General features: G+C 47.0%; 4 protein-coding genes across 4 annotated transcripts; 2 read left to right on the plus strand and 2 right to left on the minus strand.

Moving 5' to 3' along the window:
• The first annotated feature begins 1,630 nt into the window (after positions 1-1,630).
• Positions 1,631-5,307, plus strand: F4822DRAFT_421164 (TRP-domain-containing protein). The gene is made up of 5 exons (XM_051459771.1): positions 1,631-2,854; positions 2,967-3,380; positions 3,454-3,708; positions 3,803-4,571; positions 4,625-5,307. Exons 1-5 carry the CDS (start codon positions 2,110-2,112, stop codon positions 4,656-4,658), a joined length of 2,217 nt encoding a protein of 738 aa, XP_051309391.1. The 5' UTR covers positions 1,631-2,109; the 3' UTR covers positions 4,659-5,307.
• On the minus strand, positions 5,308-7,886 carry F4822DRAFT_421166 (uncharacterized protein). Its single transcript, XM_051459772.1, has one exon. It carries the CDS (start codon positions 7,643-7,645, stop codon positions 5,432-5,434), a length of 2,214 nt encoding a protein of 737 aa, XP_051309392.1. The 5' UTR covers positions 7,646-7,886; the 3' UTR covers positions 5,308-5,431.
• A 1,001-nt stretch (positions 7,887-8,887) lies between these two features.
• Positions 8,888-10,390, plus strand: F4822DRAFT_82929 (uncharacterized protein). The gene has a single exon (XM_051464043.1). It carries the CDS (start codon positions 9,623-9,625, stop codon positions 10,019-10,021), a length of 399 nt encoding a protein of 132 aa, XP_051309393.1. The 5' UTR covers positions 8,888-9,622; the 3' UTR covers positions 10,022-10,390.
• F4822DRAFT_82923 (ankyrin repeat-containing domain protein) lies at positions 10,041-13,763 on the minus strand. Its single transcript, XM_051464042.1, has 3 exons — positions 13,526-13,763; positions 13,244-13,464; positions 10,041-13,181 (listed from the first exon to the last, which is right to left on the minus strand). The coding sequence occupies exons 1-3, from the start codon at positions 13,654-13,656 to the stop codon at positions 10,060-10,062; spliced, it is 3,474 nt and encodes a 1,157-aa protein (XP_051309394.1). The 5' UTR covers positions 13,657-13,763; the 3' UTR covers positions 10,041-10,059.
• Positions 13,764-14,502: the final 739 nt, after the last annotated feature.

Raw genomic sequence — 14,502 nt, forward strand, 5'->3', positions numbered from 1 at the left:
CCGATCGCAGGGTATTTTTGCTTCTGCCAATTATTGGCATCCACTGGAAGGTGATAATGAGACAGTTATGAGTTCTTCTCGCATTTTCGAAGAGGCTTAGACTTTTAGGACGGTCCATCGAGTGGAGTATATAGTGAATTAATTTACCACGGTTGTGGAAAGACTCCCTGTCCCCAATAGGGTACCTCACCTGTTGGTGAAGCGGAATTCGGCCTTTTGTATAGTCAATTAAGAAGATCGTGGCGAAGCTGTTTCATTTATCTTGGAAGGTATAGACGTTATATGTTTTCTCGCATATCTCATTCCCCTCAGGTGGTGGAAGTTTTCCTCCCCTGCTAAAGTCCGACCGGCGCTTAAAGGCTGACATAATGAGTTTCAGGGCGTACTTCTTCCGACCGATCAAAGGAATATGGCAATGGGCACTCATGAAACATGTGCTTGAAGTGGGATGTATAGATGAGCATAGTCCAATACCATATTAATGATGTAGAAGGAGAGAAGTTGTGGTTGACATAACCTTTCAACTAAGAATTCAAAAATGTCAATTTCTAAAGCTCTAAGGTGTCGGTAAGCTCCGAATCACGTGCTAGTATTGCTACCTTACCTAATGGTGATCATTGGCCCGGCGGGTCCGGGGCTCCGGTTTGCGCTAATAATAAGGTAAATTTTAAACTTCTGTTCCTGCGTCAATCACAATAGATTATTGATGCTTTCAACACGATTGTTCCTTCTTTGTTCATTAGTCTACTATATTGACAAGTAAGAACTAACAACCGCTCTCTTACATAATTGACTGAGCAGGAACGGCAACACGGAAATTAGATTGGTTAGGCGAAAGGATTAGTACATTGTACAACTGAAATTACTTTAGTTCCTTATGCTGACCCCACTACCTACTTATCACAAAAGGGCCAAAAGCCGGGGTTGGGTACATTCGGTACATGCGCATGTATCGCACTTTTTAATCAAGATAAGTCCGGTAGTACAGACGAAATCTGCAGGTACATTCCTCTGTGAATTAATTGAGTTTGCATATATAGAATAATCATATCATAATGGATACAAAGGTCTTTATCACATAAAGTTAGATTTACCCTTGTCTAAATTAAGATTCATCTTTCTTATTATTCTGTCAAATACAACTAACTTAACACACATAAAAAACAATCAACTCGTTTAAATTGAAGGCAAAAAGAAAAAGAGGCGTGAATTTTCGACCAGTTAAAGAAAAGTCTCGTATTCAGGTGTGCCTGATGATTCGCCAAGGCCGCGCATCCATGCTCAAAACAGCAGCACTGCCTCACTGCCAATGCATAGTAGGTAAGCCAAAAGTCACTAAGACGGTTAAGACGGGCAACACGGGACGACGAATGACAGATCGGGGGGCATGAGATTGGTGTACCCGAGAGGATTGTTGACCTGCAATCTACGGTTAGACCGAACCGCTAATCATACCTTACTTGCAGGATAAGTCAGGCTGGTCAGGATAGGATACCCTACTTGGGACTTGGGTATTACTACTACTGAATACGTAGGTACCTCACTCAGGTATACTCCGTACAAGTTACAGGGTATACATACATGGTATACATACCTCTTGTTCTACTTGTTCTACTCCAACCCCTGGCTTGGTCAGGTTTGCTTTTGCCAGCACTTCTTCCCACCATCAAATCGCTTCTTCATTCTTCATTCGTTTATTCTTGTTTTTGTTCATTCATTCGTTCTTTTTTTGGTTCTTTCTACGTTCGACCGACACGCCACACCCGTCGTCGCCATCAACACGAGAACTGGATGGTACATTTCGCTCGCTTCACTGACAATCAACATATTTCGAACGCGATAAACCCCGCCAAATTATACACCTAGATTGGATCTTGGTGGTTTTTTTCTGAGGTCCCGCTATAGAAGACAAGACACTACGTATTTGATCATACTCGACTAATCAAGACCCACAACCATCGTGCTCGAGTGGAGGCGCGACACTAAAATCGCACACTGTTTACATTGTCGCATGAGTCAAGTCGTCATATTTTGGTGGAAATAATTTGGGAAAACTGAATAATAACTAATCCGAATTGAAGATTTTTAATTCTTCAATTGTCGGAAAACATGAGGTTTTCAATAGGGAAACCGCTATTAGCGGCGATATCCTTCGCGTCCGTCATCTTACCCGCGACGGCCGAACGAATACTTCAATCTACCTCTCTAAACGTTTGTCAGGAAAATTCGGGATTTTCGGCTAGTTTATTCAGTGTTGTCTATAACCCAAGTGAAGGAAGGGCCCATGTTAATATTACCGCCCTCTCTACTATCGAAGCGAAGGTCATTTTCGATATCGATATCAGCGCTTACGGCTACTCGTTTTTGCACACGGTTATTAACCCTTGTGATGTTGGTTTGGCTGGTTTCTGTCCTATGTTGTCAGGAAAATTGGGAGACCCTTTCGTCCTAGATGTTCCTCCTGGCTCTACATCTAACATTCCATCTATCGCCTACGATTTCCCCGATCTCGATGCTAAGGTCAGAATCTACATCAACGCTACCGATGGTGATCAAGCCGGCCATAATGTTGCCTGTGTTGAGGCTTTGGTTTCGAACGGACAGACTGTTGATTTAGTCGGTGTTAAATGGGCGTCCGCCGTAGTGGCTGGGTTAGCCCTTGCATCATCTGCCTTGCTATCGGGTTTGGGCCACACAAATGCCGCTTCGCACGTCGCCGCAAACGCCCTGTCACTAATGAGCTACTTTCAATCGCAAGCCATGATTGGTCTTGTTGGAATCCCGCTACCCCCGGTTGTGCAATCGTGGACCCAGGATTTCCAGTGGAGCATGGGTATCATCAACGTGAACTTCTGTATGTTGATATCCCAAAATTTGTGCATATTATGCAAATGAAGAGCCTTGCCAGAATATGGCGATTTCATTTTCATTTTGCGTCTTGAGAGTGCTTACTAATGATGTCTTAGTGGAACGCATTTTCACTTGGTACCAGCGATCAACAGGAGGCACACCATCTACACTAATCACACAGGTAGATTCTCTCGCGACCGTGTCTGTTGAAGTACAGAAACGTGCTGTCAGCCTCTTTCGACGTGGCGCCGCGATGCTTCCTCGCGCTCTGGTAGAGCAGGGTTCGAATCTCATGAAGAGAGGAAATGTCCAGACCCAGTACGGCAGCTATATCGTATACGGCATTCAGCGTGTTGCCTTTCGAGCAGGAATTGAAAGCACAAATCTATTCTTGACAGGACTCGTTTTCTTTTATCTCGTTATGGCCTTTACCGCTCTCTTCGTCGTTGCTTTCAAGGGTATCTGCGAACTAGCCGCGAAGCAGAGATGGATCAAGGGCGATACTTTCCTAGAGTTCCGAAATGGCTGGCGTGAGTATCCCTACGGCAATAATTTGTCGCTCTTCCATTTAGAGGGATGATAATACTAACACTTGGATAATAGGCACCGTACTGAAAGGAATTCTCTTCCGAATGGCTCTCATTGGACATGCTCCAGTGACGATTCTTTGCTTCTGGGAGTTTACTCAGAGCGACTCCCCTGCTGAGATGGTCTTGGCTGTATTCTTCCTCCTCGCTCTTAATGGTGTTCTTGCCTGGGCAGCTTACAAAGTTATTCGCATCGCGCATCGTTCAGTTACATTACACAGGAACCCGGCGTATATCCTGTTTTCGGACCCTCTTACTCTTAACAAGTGGGGTGAGTGTCCTTCTGCCATGTATTATTCATCGCCACAAGCGCGATTTGAGGTAATATGAATTGCGATTCTAATTAATGTGACGTGATAATATAGGTTTCCTCTACATCCAGTTCCGTGCTTCGGCTTATTACTTCATCGTTCCTCTTCTCGGATACATCGTTGTCAAAGCCCTATTCATTTCCTTCGCCCAGAACTCTGGAATCGTCCAAGCTATCGCATTCATGCTCATTGAAGCCGCTGCTCTAATTGCTGCCTCCGTACTTCGACCTTGGATGGACAAGAAGACGAACTCCTTCAACATCGCCATCTACGCTGTCAATTTTATCAATTCTATCTTCCTTCTCATCTTTACCGACGTATTTAACCAGCCTGGAATTGTAACCGGTGTCGTTGGCGTCGTACTATGGATTTTGAACGCGGCCTGCACATTGGTGCTTCTACTTATGTTGATCATCACTACAGGTATTGTTATTTTCCACGGTAACCCAGACGGTCGCTACAAGTTCATGGCCGACGACCGCACTTCCTTCATGAAGTCCCAAAGCCAACTAGCCACCACTACCGAACTAGACGCTCTAGCGATGACTGCCCGTGGAGAGAAGCCAGGATACTCTTCGGCTCTCGACTTGGACGATGACGAACCCGTGAACCCTCGAGATTCTTTGTACCGGGGTCAAGGATCTATAGCTAATTCGGCTTCCAACAACTCGCATCATGCGCCTTCACACTACGCACCGCCTCGGTCTCCCGTGGACCCAATCAACAGAACTGCTAGTCCGTATAACGGATCTATTCAATCTTCGATTGCACGTTCACAAAACAACAACAGCCCGGCCGGAGGCAGACCACCTGCAAGCCCAAGGTAAGAGACTTCGTTACGGAATTTCGCTGCACATCTGCTTACATTATAAACAGTCCTTGGCAACGCGGAGCCGGCTATGAACACTGAAGGAATTAATGTATAATGAGTGTTCCTTTAACTCGGCCCAGCGGTCTAGCGAGCGAGCCACGAAAAGCATTTGTGAGATAAGGGTTAGCTTTTTTGTCGGCCTACCGATATACCCCGCGAGATCGAGTTACGTATCAAGTACGACAAAAACGAATCGAGAACGTCCACAACGACTTCTCTTTTCCATACGGTTGACCATCACACGAGCCGAGGTGCTTTGGAGGGTAGTTTAAATTCACGTCATCGGCGTTCTGGAGACGGACAAATTCTTTTTTTGCGACTGGCATTATTGGGTTTATACGGCGATCCTGAGATACGATCTGCGTTGAATATTCGGTGGATTTTACCCGAATTACTAGCTTCTATGTATACAATTTGCCGTTAGACCTACGGTATAAATGAATTATTATCCCATCTAAGACTGCTCCCGAAGAAAGCTGTGTGCTTGAACTGGTTTTCGTGGTTACGTGTTTGTGGGTGCGAGCGCCATTGAAACAGGCTCGAGCGTCGATCTGACATCGAAGCCATTCAAGGCATAAGTATATCAAACAAGATCCCCCAAGCGCTCAAAGCATTCACATCATATCAACTTGTTATACAAAATAATACTTTGGAGTACTTGGTAGGTCATTTAGAAACGGAACAAAATATTCAAAGGCCGATACGTTTTGGAGGCCAATCTTGTTTGGATATCTATATGTACTCCCAATAATCATGTAACGCGTTAAACATTACTCATATATTACAATTACCCTCCGTCATCCTATACCATCTCATCCCGCTCTATAAAAACTCATCTGACCCCCTTCATTCACAACCTGGGCCTTCATCTGGATACCTCGCCTCTGCACTTCATGTGGGTGCCCCGCTTGCCTCTCACTTTCATCCCAGCCCTGTAAATCATGGAACAGCAACGCCAGACTCGAACTCTTCCAAATCGGCACGCCGCGCGCTCCGTTACGGAATATAACAAGTAGTAGCATCAAAAACGTCAACACAACTAGTGCGATCGGAAGCGCGAGCCACGCCCACGTAATAGCGATATACGTAACAGTATTCATCCCCACGCCCGTTACAACCGTGCTATTCACCGACGTGCGCAAAGCCTCAGTCATACTATCCGCTATCTGCCGCATCAAATCCGGTATATCCCCCGTCTCACTGAGCGCTAAACCAATGTTAGGCGTTATAAGCGGGGAGTTGCTAGTCGAGGAACTGGAATTTTGATTCGGTCCTCTGGTCATGCCTTCGCTCCAGTACTGCACGTTGAAGAGGGATTGCAGGTATGTGTTTAGGTCCTGGAAATCGCATTCGTTGATCGCGAAGGTTGTGTTCATGGGTGGGTGGTCCGAGGTTGCGGGTTCGAGGGTTACGCGGACTATGTCGTTTTCTAAAGGTCGCGGGTTGGAGGCTATGTTGAGAGGGGTTGAGGGCCCGGTTAGGGGACCGTTGGTGAAATTCGCGAAGTATGGGGTTTCGAAGGTACGCGCGCAGAGCGAGAAGGAGCATTGCATGGCTTTGTTGATTGGAGGCGTGGAGGTTAGTTTCCATGGCTTGGTGTTGAAGTCGACGAGAGTGGTCCAGTCGGAGATGTCCGGGAGGCTGATGAAGGAGTATTGGGTGATTAGCGCGTCTTGCCCTTGGGCTGGGCTGGTGGTGTTGACTTGGGAGTGCCAGAGCGTGTGGTACGGCGTCATTTCTGCGGCTCCGCCGAATACGGCGAAATCAGCGGAGAGCGTGGTGTTGGCGTCTAAGGTGTAGTTGCATTGTGCCTGGGGAATGGATTGGGAGGATACAGTGCATTTCGGCACTACTTTGTCCGTGAAGTCAGTACAGCTACTGCAGACACCTAGTGTGGTGATGGATGGCCATTCGCAGCGCTCGAAGTTACACGGGAGGGATGGCGCGCGGGTGGCGTTCCATACTGGCGATAGGATCGCGGCTTGCAAGACGGAATCTACTTGCGCGGCGCCATAGCATTGTGTAAATCTCGAAACAAGAGCAGAGGGATCGTATACCTGAGTTGCTCGTATAGCTGGAGAAGAACCCTCAACAGGTGTTAATGACTGAGGGAATGTGAAGACCAATTGCAGAAAGGGGTCGACGAACAATGCGGCCAGCACAAGGAGAGAGGCGCATCCGGCTAACAGTGTGGTCCTGTTCTTGAGGACTACTAGCTGCAGGGCGCCCCAAGGGCCACGGCTCGCATTATCAAAGATCTCAAGGTCCCTAAGCTTCTGAGGACCCGCATTGAAATGTATCCATTTCAATTGCGAAATGATTTCTGCGACTGCTAGCAGACAGGCAGATTTGCCCATAGTACCAAGGAAAGATACAACTGCAGTGGGCGATATTTGCTGGCCCCACCCATGTTGCCATTGATCCAGCGGCTTCCCTTGTTCGTAAGAGAGGACGCCGATAACAGAACCTACACAGGCAAGACTAAAAATTGACGCGAGAATTTCCCACAGCCATAGATGATGAAGAAGAACGAGTCTGCGACGATTTGTATCGGTGTTGGCTGACGAAGGTGCGACTTCTCGAGTCGGGTACACATAATGATTGTCTTTCGCATACGCATATTCCTGGCCAACGGGGTATTCTTTCGGGCTTGTATAATCCTGTCCCATCGGATACTCTTGAATTATGCTATGATCATGATGAATTTGAGATTGTGGAGACGAATAGGTAGAGTTCTCTACTCCAAATTGTTGGTATTGTTCAGTTTGTGGGGATACAGTCGTGTTAGGTGAGGGTGCTGTCGCATGAACATAACCGGCATTCGCATGAGGATCCGCATTCCCCGTCATCGAGTATACCGGTAGATACTGATGTCCCTGCCCATTTCCATAACCATACTCATAGCCATAGTTGTGTTGATCCGTAGGTACGTGCCTTGTGCTTTCGGTCTCTGATACAGAACCTGTTGCGTGCGAAGCTGGGGGTGGGGAGTCGTTCTGCGCGTCAACAGCAGCGTAATGCGCCATAGGGACCTAACTTGAAATTCAAACGACGAAGGAAAATACGATCTACACGGCGTTACATGTCCCGCGCCGTGCCGTGCCGTATATACATAAATATTAGGGCGAAAGGATTTTGAGATATTAGTCTTAGCTACGGGGACGTTGAGGTTAATAAGAACATCATCTTGGCTCATAGAGAAGCTGAACTAAAACATCAACAGATCGGGGACCAAGGGTGCCTACAAATCTGACCGGGGTGCTTGATGGTAGGGGTATATTCGCTATAATACGCTAGCTGTGCCACCTGCGAATTGCTTCTTAGGTACCTAAGCTATAACATGGGTGTTCCCTTGGCGGTTATACAGCTCCAATAGTTGCAGCTTATCAGAATACGGCGTGTACCCTCTAGCTTCTCCACCATATTTGTATGAGTCTAAGATCGGCCATAAGAATAAGCCCCCTACGACATTTATTATATGAGATCTAAGGCTGAGTAACAAATATGATTTCATAGATAGATGATCCATCATGTTTGTTAACTTGCCTTCTTTTATGTAAAGTGGTAACTTTTGGGGGTGAGTTTTGCTGTCGAAATTCTTCGAACATGGTATCGAACCACGGCTGGTTCCATATTGTACGGGCTAGGGTCGAGCGCGTGCTGTTGGTTCGATATCAACTAACCAAAGATTGAAATATTTTCAGCTCTTCCCGGCTCTGAGAAGTCACCCACAATCCTTCTCTGTTCATCCGAAATTCAACCACACCGAGACATCCTCATATCATATTCCAGTTTTCGATTGTGTTCATACTCGGCTTACCCGCAGAGATACACAAAGTTCTCTTCAATATGTCTCGCTATACAATGTCAGACAGTTGAGCTTTTACAGTTCTATTTTGGGATACACCACTAGACTTAGGTGACTTCACTAGCAAATGTAACCCATAGCTCAGTTAACAGCCTCCTATTCGCCACATGTACGGTCCAAGCCCAAAAGGACAGCCCCCACTGTCAGAGCTTGCCGCCAATTCCATCTTGTATTTCAAACGACGGGACGGAACGATCCCTGTTAACAGTGGCAGTGGTTCCGGAACTCCTATACGGTAGAGATCACACCAACATGTGAAGAACCAACTTCGCAATAATAACAGTTAGTTTCGATCCGCGCAACAGGTGAAATCGCAGTTCTTATTAACCCAACTATCGATTCCAAAGCTCTCGCGATACAGCATTAATTACCTACTCCGCTACTCCGACAATTTGTCAGCCTTATAGGGCAAGTAGCGTACCACTTATTCAAGGGTATGTTACGTGCTAATCCCACTAATCGACTTGGCCGACCCAATTCAACCCACTTAATTCCAGCAATGAGGTTGGTGAACTCGCGGGAAGTTACTTACTATGAACATACCTACGTAGTTAGGTCGCTTTGAGTCGGACTTGAGTATTGATCTTAGATATATACCCGATTAGAAGGATTATCTTGCAGCTTCAATGGAATATCAAGATCCACAAGTCCATTTGCACAGCGCCTATGATAACGTCTAGCAGAGCGCCTCTCATCTTTAGCGTTTGTACCGCGGCTTAATACAGAATGTAAGACGGATGCCCGGGATCTAGTGGGCGCAGTATTGGGATATTCACTCGTTAGCTCGTTAGGGCCTTCATGTCTTCGGCTTCGTTTAACATCGCCGGTTTGGCGATTTAAGTGTGAGATATCAAAAGAATATAGACCTTCTCGTCACCTTCATTCGGCGCTCGGAGCTCGGACTCGGTATTGACCGTTCAGTGGCCTACGTCAGGGGCGCCCTACGCTTCACCAGATTCGTTCGATTAGTGGACTAAGTATTCGCCATAGCGCATGATAATTGATTAATATAGGTACTTCATAGCCCTATCTATTAACCAAGTGTCCCTATAGTACCCCCAAAATTTTCACCTTAGCTATTCACGATCTACCCCACCTACACAGTTTCGCGGACACAGTATCGCGATCGTAAACAATGACAGAACCCCAGAAGTGGCCATACTATAAGTTCCACGACGAAACGCGAGATGCGAAAGGTCGAACCACAGTTTATACCGTCTTAATCGACTCGGACGAAGGTCGTACATACGAGAAGCTCCGAACCGATACCGAACGCTTAGAGTATATACAGAAGCACGCCCACGACAGTTGGAAATGTGTCCAGCCGGACTGTGCTTTTTTTGAAGATAATGAAGTTGGAAAGAGATATGTCATCAACATAAACAGTCCCGAATATGAAGGCTTAGAGAAGTTACTTCAAGAGGATGGTAGTAGTCCCCCTTTGGGTACGAAGGAGTGGGATGAAATGATTCAATATTATAAGGATCATGCGACGACCGTTGAGGACGCACCTATAAGTTCTTGCGACCTATAAACGGACTATAGCCTTTTCTCATACTATTCCTGCCCGAGTCAATGATTATAAGCCCCTAAACGACCATCATCGAAGTCTGTGAATTCCTCGGCAGAGACGTCAAAAACACCTATATCGTACCGATTTGGAGCAACAAATCCTCCAACAGACATGTCAAATTCATCCGAACCATAGCTGACCCAGTTTGTTTGCTCTCCAGAAAAATCAGGGATACCCAAGTCATAGTTATCCCAGTTGATGGTGTTCTCGGGGGATTGAGTTGCCTTTAAACTACTAGGCGTCCCCAAATCATCGAGCATTTCCAGGTCTTCCTTCGGCAAGGAATTCAGATGATCTTGAATTAGATCGGTGGTGGGATAATGCCCGTTTTCCCTAGCCATAGCTATTGCCTTCTCGAATTGTGGCATATCCTTGCCGTATGATCCCGCACCGGCCTGAAGGAGGATATATACCGTATCTGTACGCCCATTAGCAGCAGCCCCTTCGAGTGCCGTCATTCCGTCAAACATAGCTGCCGGGGCGTCAACATCGGCTTTGCGACTTAGCAGATAGCAGACTATGCGATTATAACCGCCAATCGCAGCCAATTGAAGCGCCGTTGCGCCACCCCTCACGGCTGGCGGCGCATTGACATCTGCATTGAAGTTATACAACAATTCCACCATTTCAAAGCATCCAATCTCGGCGGCCCTCTGAATGGGCGTGCGTTTGATAAGCCCTTTCGCGGGGTAATTGATCTCAGCGCCCTTCTTGGTCAGAAGCTCCACCATTTCAATGCTTCGCGTACTGACCGCTGCGAGGAGAGCCGTGGTTCTCTGCATAGTTGTGCTTTGATGTCTTATTTCAGAGACCACGCCGTTAGGATCGCAGCCTTCCCTTAGGAGTAGTTCGACCAGAGGCACATTCCCATTTTGGTTGATACCGATCGCAAAGCCAAAAGGGCTAAAAGCGAGCATAGGCGGTCTGTTGTTGAGATAACAAACGAAGCCAGTGGGATCTGCGCCGTGATGTAACAAGTACCTCACCTCAGATTCGCTACCCTTTGAAATGGCTTGAGACAGCAATGAAGACACGAAGCCTTTCCTCTTTACAGGGTATCTCTTCTTATGGGAATCCAGTAATAATTCGAATATTGGCCCGTGTGCGAAGAAAGCGGCTTCAAGGGCTTCGAAATTGTGCGGGTCTGCACCATGGCGAAGCAGCCATTCGACCATATCCAAGTCTCTAAGTCGCGTAGCATCTGTCAATGCTTCATCATTAATCTCCGCGCCCGCCTCGAATAACAACGATGCTAGACTGATGTCTTTCTGCTTCACGGCGATCGAGAGGTGTGGTCTTACTCCAGCCGCGAGCAGAGTTTTGATCATCGGATAGTTACGCGATTGAGCTGCAACGGCGATCGGGTTATTACGGCCGACCGGAAAATCGTATGGCACGTAAAAGTCATGACTGAAGAATTCAAGGCCTCCTTGACTGTTCCGAATATGAGCGAAGTTTGACCGGGGCGGCTCTCTGTCCCAAGTGCCCGTTTCGGCGCCATAATCGAGTATTAACTCAACAATTTGAGCATTATCCCCTCGCACAGCACGCAAAAGTGCGCGCTCGAGGATTCCGCCTCTATGTGAAGTGTCGAGATTCATGCTAATGTTAAGGAGTACCACGGCGGCTCCATAGTCGCCAATATCTGATACTTTACATAAGGCGTTATCGAGTGCATTCGAGGTCGCTCCTAGTTTGGATATTCTAAGATTCTGTAGTTCGCCTTCTTCGACTAGTTCCAGGATCGGTTTTGTATCTCCGCTGTCAAATATCGCCATGCAGGCTGTGTGGAAGCGATTAGATAACCCAAGTATACCTTTTTTGACAGGGCGGTCCGTCGCCGAGTCGCGCGGACTTGGGAATACTTCCTCCAAAGGTGTCTTGCAAGGGCCCTCGAGCCATCGGGTTTTGAGCCATCGAAGTTCGCCATCCTTGATAGCTGTTGGGTTATGATCTACCGACTGAAGACCATGATGTCGGCTTCCGACGGCACAACACAAGGTCTTGTTAGTAGGAGTCGCGCCGTATTCTAAGAGTGTCTGAACAAGATTCAATGATCCCCTCTCCGCTGCGGCGTCGAGTAAGTTACTATGCTTGATGTCTGCGCCCGCTTCATGCAAAAAGCGCAAGATGTTCAAACATGTCATTTCGCCTAATGACATAATGGCGTCCCCCAATTGATTGTGGAGCGATAATGTACCAGGGGGTAATTTGGCATCCCCTAGATGAGCCCGTTTCCCATAGAACGTTCTGACAAATTTTGAAACGAGGGCGGGTACGTATTTCTCGTGTCCGTGGTCGATAAGCAAACCTATCCTCCGGAAGTTGACATGGGTCCCAGCTTGGAGAAGCATTTCAACAATCTCCGGATCACATCGACCTTGGTATAGCGCGTACTCCAATGCACCATGTCGCTGACATCCGTAGATATCCCGTGGGTAATGCTTACAGAAGTCGCATGGATACGTCTTGTTAACGTCCGCGTGGTGGTCGAGCATAATCCGAATGATACTCTTGCGCTTCAGTATCGAGGCACGCTCAATTGGCGTATATCGGCGACCTTCAATCAAACAGACTTGTTGATTGATGTCAATCATGAGGGTCTTATTCATCAGTATGGCCTTGAGAGTTACCTCGTCCCCTATCTCAATTGCGCCCTTTAAGAGGCTTTGTGCTATCGAGCGAGTGGAGTGGTGAGATAGGGACAGAATCGAGGGGTAGAGTTTCGCTATTGCTGTTTGCTTGAGAAATTGCAAAAGCTGCCCAGGAGGAAATGATCCCAGAGCAGAGAAGTTATTTCCGGTCGAGTGTAATACTTGCCGAGATAGTGGTGTGACAGTGGTGCAGGTTTGGTTGATGGGGTAGGGCACGATGGAATTCAGGGCATTGAGTGCTGCGGCATTGGTCGTGAAGAAGACCGGGTCTGCAGAGCTCGAATGCTGAGAACTCGGCTCGGCATCTCCTTGCCGTACCTCTAAGGCATCGTCGACATTGTAAACTTGGGGGAGTAGAAGAGAGTTTTCTACTTCAAAGAAAGGAAGGCCGGCAGTGAGCGACGACGTAAGATCCGGCAGAGGGGTGCGAACGACCCATCTCTTTGGAAGCCGCTGTTGACCGTCATCTGTCGGTTTTTCATGAGTATGAGTATGTGAGATTTAAAGTAAATGATTGAACTCGGCATACTAATTATTCTTAGACGTTGAAGCATGGCTGGGTTCCCTTTTGTGACCAGCCTCCGGACCTCTGTTTCTGGCAATAGCTTGCCCCATTCATAGACATCGCTTCCTTTGCCAACCTTTTTTCTGTGAGAAACCAAAGCTGAAAGCCTTTCCGTGTCTTCGGATTTGTGATTCTTATTCCATTGCGTACCCCATTTCCTGAATTGAGTACGGTATTGGCTAAGCCTGTCAGACGTTAGCTTTTCAATATCTACCTAGGTAATCTTCTCGGAGACGAAATACTGACGTGGCTTGGAAATTCAATCTTATCATTTCTTCTCTTAATTTCTTCAAAGAGTAATCTAGATCGATATAGAGGTACTTCATAAGTGGCTTTACATCAGCCCATTGTGCTTCAGTGATCTTCTGCGAAGCCATCTAGTAGATATTAACAAGCAAACCTGGCCTAGGCCTCCTACAAGAATTGGAGAAATAGAGAAATAGGATTTAGAGGGAAAAGCAAAGGCAGACTACAACAAGATATTAGGATTAGGTCTCATCTAGATACCCCCATACGCAGACGAAACAGAACCATTCGAAGAAAACATCTGCAACGCAACTATACATGTACATAGGTACATGCTTGCTCAAGCATGGAGAGGGCTCGCCCGCCAGGGGAGGGATGGTCTAGACTCACAGCCTGCATTGAGGTCGACCTCAATTGGCCCGCAAAATTACGCTGCCAAGAACTCCGGATCGACGAACATTACGAGATAGGCCAAACAGAGATGCGTATACCCAAGCCACAGATGCATGATCGGTATTATGCTACATAATTTCTGAGTTCGCAATGTCCGGTGAAAGTTCCCGGGGTATTCAGAGCCTGGCTGAAGCTTCAAAGTAATGCAGGCCATCGTCTAGCCCACTCCAGCCACGACAGGATTTATAACCGGCAAATGATTGGTTCGAGACGAAATGTTCACTCAACGTAGTGACGCATGGCATTTTTGACGGCCGTCCTCAATAACCGGACTATTGAGACGTGCGCAGTTCAAGTGTGAAATAATTGGCCGTAAACATAATGTCGAGAGGATTGTTATCGGCCGTCCACTCTGAATCTCTCCAATGGTCACCTTGCGAGGTACGCCCGATGGTAGGGCTACCCAGCCAGTACTTTGGCTGTGATGGCGGTATTAAGCTCCAAAACTAAAATTATAAAGAGGTCCTGAATGTATCTCTGTTCATATTTCATAATACCAACACACTTAGTCGAAGATCAACATC

Source organism: Hypoxylon trugodes, assembly GCF_022578975.1.
Source record: "Hypoxylon trugodes strain CBS 135444 unplaced genomic scaffold F4822scaffold_11, whole genome shotgun sequence".
Lineage (NCBI taxonomy): Eukaryota > Fungi > Ascomycota > Sordariomycetes > Xylariales > Hypoxylaceae > Hypoxylon > Hypoxylon trugodes.

Coding starts and splice junctions, on each gene's coding strand:
- F4822DRAFT_421164 (XM_051459771.1), top strand. CDS start 2,110: ATGAGGTTTTCAATAGGGAAACCGCTATTAGCGGCGATATCCTTCGCG. Junction 3,381..3,453: donor AGAGTTCCGAAATGGCTGGC/GTGAGTATCCCT, acceptor CTTGGATAATAG/GCACCGTACTGAAAGGAATT. Junction 3,709..3,802: donor TCTTACTCTTAACAAGTGGG/GTGAGTGTCCTT, acceptor GTGATAATATAG/GTTTCCTCTACATCCAGTTC.
- F4822DRAFT_421166 (XM_051459772.1), bottom strand. CDS start 7,645: ATGGCGCATTACGCTGCTGTTGACGCGCAGAACGACTCCCCACCCCCA.
- F4822DRAFT_82929 (XM_051464043.1), top strand. CDS start 9,623: ATGACAGAACCCCAGAAGTGGCCATACTATAAGTTCCACGACGAAACG.
- F4822DRAFT_82923 (XM_051464042.1), bottom strand. CDS start 13,656: ATGGCTTCGCAGAAGATCACTGAAGCACAATGGGCTGATGTAAAGCCA. Junction 13,465..13,525: donor AGATTGAATTTCCAAGCCAC/GTCAGTATTTCG, acceptor AACGTCTGACAG/GCTTAGCCAATACCGTACTC. Junction 13,182..13,243: donor TCAACGTCTAAGAATAATTA/GTATGCCGAGTT, acceptor AAAAACCGACAG/ATGACGGTCAACAGCGGCTT.